Consider the following 4,755-nt stretch of genomic DNA (forward strand, 5'->3'; position numbering starts at 1 on the left):
GTCTGCCTCATTGTGCATGCAGACTCACTTTCCTGTTCTGCTTCACGAGCCTTGGCTATTTATTGTTCAGGCTACAATGCATGAGCTGCTCCCTCTTCTTGCAACGCCTTCCTAGGGCCATGGCTCATTTCTCCATGCCTTCCCCTGTCACCCAGTCTGCAAGAGCCACACATAACCTCCTCAGTAGTGGCTTTCGCGCATTCGCATGAGCTTTTTTTTTTTTTTCAAGGTCTGATCATTTATTTGTTACCCTTACAGACTTATTTTTGACTGGACTCAGACTTAGAAGTAGAAGCTCTCAGCGAGGACAGTCTTCGCCTCTTGGCAATCTGTTCCTGGCGCTTTTCTTTGGCTTCCTTCATTCTCTTGGCCAAAAGTTTAGCATATTCTGCAGCCTCCTCCTTGTTTTTCTTTGTTCGTTGCTTCTTCAGAGCAATACGCCGGCGTTTGTGTTGCAGGACACGTGGAGTCACAAGACGCTGAATCTTGGGTGCCTTGGTCCTGGGCTTCTTACCTTCTTTGTTTAAAGGCTTTCTGACAACGTACTGGCGGACATCATCTTCTTTAGAAAGATTAAAAAGCTTTCGGATTCTGCTAGCTCTTTTAGGTCCCAACCGACAAGGCACAGTAGTATCTGTCAGTCCAGGAATATCCTTCTCTCCTTTTCCTACAATAACCAAGTTGAGAACACTCAGATTGGCATCCACAATGCATCCTCGGACAGATTTGCGCTTCCTCTCTCTGGTTCTCCTTGGTCTATAACAAGAATGCCCCTTACTCAACAGCAGGCGCACTCTGCCATGGGTCAGGACACCTTGTTTCATGGGAAAACCTTGTTTGTCATTGCCGCCACTGATTCGGACCACGTAACCCTTCCACTCTTCACCCAGGGCATCGGCAGCCACTTCCGTGGCCATGCGCTTCTCATAGAAGGTCCGAAGCTTGCGTTCATCGTCCACTTCGATGAGTTTCTGGCAGCCGGTGGCAGGGAAGGAGATATTCAGCTTCATCTTCGCACAGCCGACCGCCTAGGAGGCGCCACGAAAAAGAGCTCGCATGAGCTTTTGCTACATAGCCATCACACCAATGCTTGTAGGCTTAACCCGGGCAAGCATTTATGAGCTGGCTACTCAGTAGGTGGTCCTGTCGGTCTCCTTTGGGGTCCAGCCTGCATCTCCAGGCACCTGTCTGTCGGGCAGGCTTGGTGGGATCAGCCACAGAGCCCTGCATCCTTGGGTTCTAGCTTCATTGCCAGGGCAGGGGAAGTGGGAAGTCGGGCATGTCCCATTTGACCTAGTTCGTGAGTAAGGCAAGCCACAAAGGCCAGCACTGGATTCAGGGTGTAGAAACAGGCTTGAGGGTGGAGCTTTGAGTCTCTGCTGCAAAGAGCTGTATAACCAGGAAGAGAAAGAGCCCAAGACCATTTCTAAGCACAAATGACCCGATACTTTCATTACTTAACCAGCGCCTAGTAAGGATTCTGTATGAAGCTAGAGTGTAGAAAAAATGAGTTCCCTCACACCATCTAGGGAAAACATCTAGCGTGTAGTCTACAGTAGCAGCTTAGGAGTCTTCAGAGTGGGGTCTGAGTTGTGTCTGTACTTATTCATCATGGGATTTGGGGCAAATCATTTCTATCTTTTGAGCTTTCATTTTTTCTTTAGAAGAGTAGGGAAACTGGGGCTGGAGAGACGGCTCAGTGGGTAAAGAGAACTTTTTGTGAAACATGAGGACCCGTTTGAATGCCTAGTACCCATCTAAAAGACGTTGAGCATGGCTGAGTGTGCCTGCACCCCAGTATTCGGGGTGAGATCCAGGTGGATCTCAGAGGCTTGCTGGCAAGCCAGCCCAAGCCTAGTCAAAACAGTGAGCCTCAAGTTCAGTGGAAGACAATAAGACAGAGAAAGATAGAGAAACATCCAACATCTTCCTCAGGCCTCCACATCAATAGGCACATGTGTGCCACATTCCCCTAAACATCTATTAAAGAAGAAAAACAGGAATGTTTATTATACCAACAATAAGAACCAAAGGACTCATGCAATCTAACACCCTTAGCACAGTGCCTAAGTGATATAGAGCCAATGCTTAATAAAGCTGGCTTTCATTATGGTTGTCACAATGCCATTATGTCACCCGCCACTTGCTAAAGCCATGGAATGCTCACCCCCAAATTCCTATATTCCAGCTTCCCCAAGGAAAGACTGTAGGCAGGGAAATATTTATTACGGTCTTGTTTATGACAGGGAGAAACATGAAAGCCGCATAAATACCCAACAGCACGGGGTTGGTTAAATGAAGTTTAGTGTATCGACCCGAAGTATTGCAACGTAGTCATTAAGGATGATGGAGTGTCCGTGGGCTGACACCGAGAGATGCGCGTGACGTTTCATCAAGTAGAGGGAAGGTGACAAAACAGCGTAGACTGTGCTGGCCTAGCCATCTGTGAAATACATGTATGTGTCGACACAGGGACGTTCCAGCAGCTGTGAACATTCAAAGGTGTGAAAACCAGCAAGAGCGGGTTATAGGACTCCTCGGCTCTCCACTTCATTCTGGCTTTCCTGACTTTTCTACAGTTTAATACATTCCTGTGCTAAGTTATCTTGGCAGCAAGAGGGGCAGTTGGTAGTGAGTTTGCCTTATGTGTATGAGGCTCTGAGTTTGACCCTCAATGCCACCAAAAGGAAAATGGAGGGAAGGAAAAGAAGGAGGGGAGGAGAGAGGGAGGAAGGAAATGGAAGGAAGGAAGAAAGGAAAGAAGGAAGGAAGGAAAGAAGGAAGGAAAGAAGGAAGGAAAGAAGGAAGAAAAGTTATATATGGTGGTGGAGGGCCTGGAGAGCTGGATTGGTCATTAAGTGTGTACCCTGCTCTTGAAGAAGACACAAGTTTGGTTCCCAACACCCACATCAGGCGGATTAAAACTGCCTGTAACTCCAACTCCAGGGGATCCCACACCCTCTCCTGGCTTCCTCGGGTTCTATGTGTGTGCTCCATACATCCACACAAAGAGACACATAACACAGACCTTTTAAAGAGGGGATTATTTAAGAGCTTTTAAAAAGCTGCCACAGGAGAGCCATCTCTAGGCCACCATCCAGGCTGGTTTCAGGACACTGCCATGTGCCAGGCCCTGTACTCAGTACCCAGAGTTCTTGAACTTGCAAATGCTTGGTGCTGTGCAGGTACCAGCAGTTTTTAGAATTCTCCAAGAACTACAAGGATCACTCCTGATGGGGTTCATTCCATGACAGCACCAAGAGTCACAGGCAATTGCTTTATGCTCTTCCTGTACCAGGTAACAGGCTCCAGTGGTTCCCGTGAAGCTGGGTTGGAGCAAGGAAAGATTCTGCTGTCAGAGATTGCCCCACTCCCCTCCCAAGATGCTCTAATGATGACTCAGGCACCCAGGCTGGAAGCTCAGGCCTTGATCTGGGTGCGGCAGAAGATCTGGCTCCTCTGGGGTGGCAGAAGATCTGGCTCCTTGTCCCGATCGTGTAGATCAAATCAGTGTCAGAACTGCTGAGGAGAAAGAGACCCACCTAGGGTTAGGTGTGCAAGTGTGTGTGCACGAACTTTTTGAGGTTCAAGACTATATAATAGCTGTCGTAATCTCTCCTCCGGGGTATGGGTAGGGGATAAACAGTCCATCCTGGACAATACCATCTCTCTCCATCACACCCAACTCCCTGGCATCCTTGGGTCTGGATCTGTGACTTCCATAACTCAATCAATCTCTTTTAGACCCTTTCTCATTGATGGGTGTAGTCTTCCCCTGTAGGGTCTCGTGACTCGGTGCTAAAAGGAATGAGAATCCCCAACCGCTTAGACAAGAGGACTTTTGATGCTATCCAAAGGTACTTGCCACATCAGAAGTGAAGATTCCTTGATGAAGGAGCTACAGGCGGCTTCGGGCATCTGGAAAAACAGTGGTTGCTAGTATCGCACAATGACTGGGAGCTTGTGGGCCATGGGAAGGAGGGATTAAGGAAATGGAAAAGAGGCCTGGTATGAAAACCGATACATTGATCTTTAAATGATTTCCCTGAAACAGTTTCCGCCCACCTCTTTGGCCCCATCATTAAGCTACATCCCTGGTCACTCAAAGAGAAGCATGACCACCGTGGTGGCACCCTTGTCAAGCCTTGTGGGCTTGTGTGGCTGTCATGCTTAATCATAATATTGTTAGTTATGAGGAAGCTTGGGAGCTGAAGCAAACTTTCTCCCACCCCCATTTGTCATCAAGTAGGGCAGGCTGACTGTGAGTCACTAAGCATCATTTCCCCTTGTTTTCTATCTCTGCTGGGCAAGCAACTCTCCCGAGCTTAAGCTAAGTTGGAACCCTTCATAAGAGAGGCCACCTGTTGGAATACGTTTCCCCACCTGGGCTCTAAACGAAGGAAATCTACCATTTTGCATGGGGAATGAAATTAGTAGCAGAGCCCAGGGTGGTGCCATGGATGCTTGATCCTCAGAACACACAGCAACGATGAACTTCTGAGATGTATAGTGGAAAACAAGACTTTCACAGTGAAATTTTGTCCTTTCCTTCAGGCCCCTTCAAGCTCTGCCATTCATTGACTATGTGAACTTGATCATTGCCTTAGTTTCTTTGGTGTTGACATGATAAAATACTCTTGACAGCATCAGCTTAAAAGAGTAAGGGTTTATTTAGCTCACAGTTCAAGGCTCCAGCCTGTCATGGCCTTGAAGTGAAGGCACCAGGAGCTTGGAGCAGCTGGGCACATTACTTAA

The 4,755-nt window shown here is 47.9% G+C and overlaps 1 protein-coding gene across 1 annotated transcript; it reads right to left on the minus strand.

The window, feature by feature from the left end:
• Positions 1 to 224: 224 nt before the first annotated feature.
• Positions 225 to 1,045, minus strand: LOC130883952 (40S ribosomal protein S6-like). The gene has a single exon (XM_057784797.1). The coding sequence runs from the start codon at positions 1,008 to 1,010 to the stop codon at positions 261 to 263; it is 750 nt and encodes a 249-aa protein (XP_057640780.1). The 5' UTR covers positions 1,011 to 1,045; the 3' UTR covers positions 225 to 260.
• Positions 1,046 to 4,755: the final 3,710 nt, after the last annotated feature.

Source organism: Chionomys nivalis, chromosome 11 (assembly GCF_950005125.1).
Source record: "Chionomys nivalis chromosome 11, mChiNiv1.1, whole genome shotgun sequence".
Taxonomy (NCBI): Eukaryota; Metazoa; Chordata; class Mammalia; order Rodentia; family Cricetidae; genus Chionomys; species Chionomys nivalis.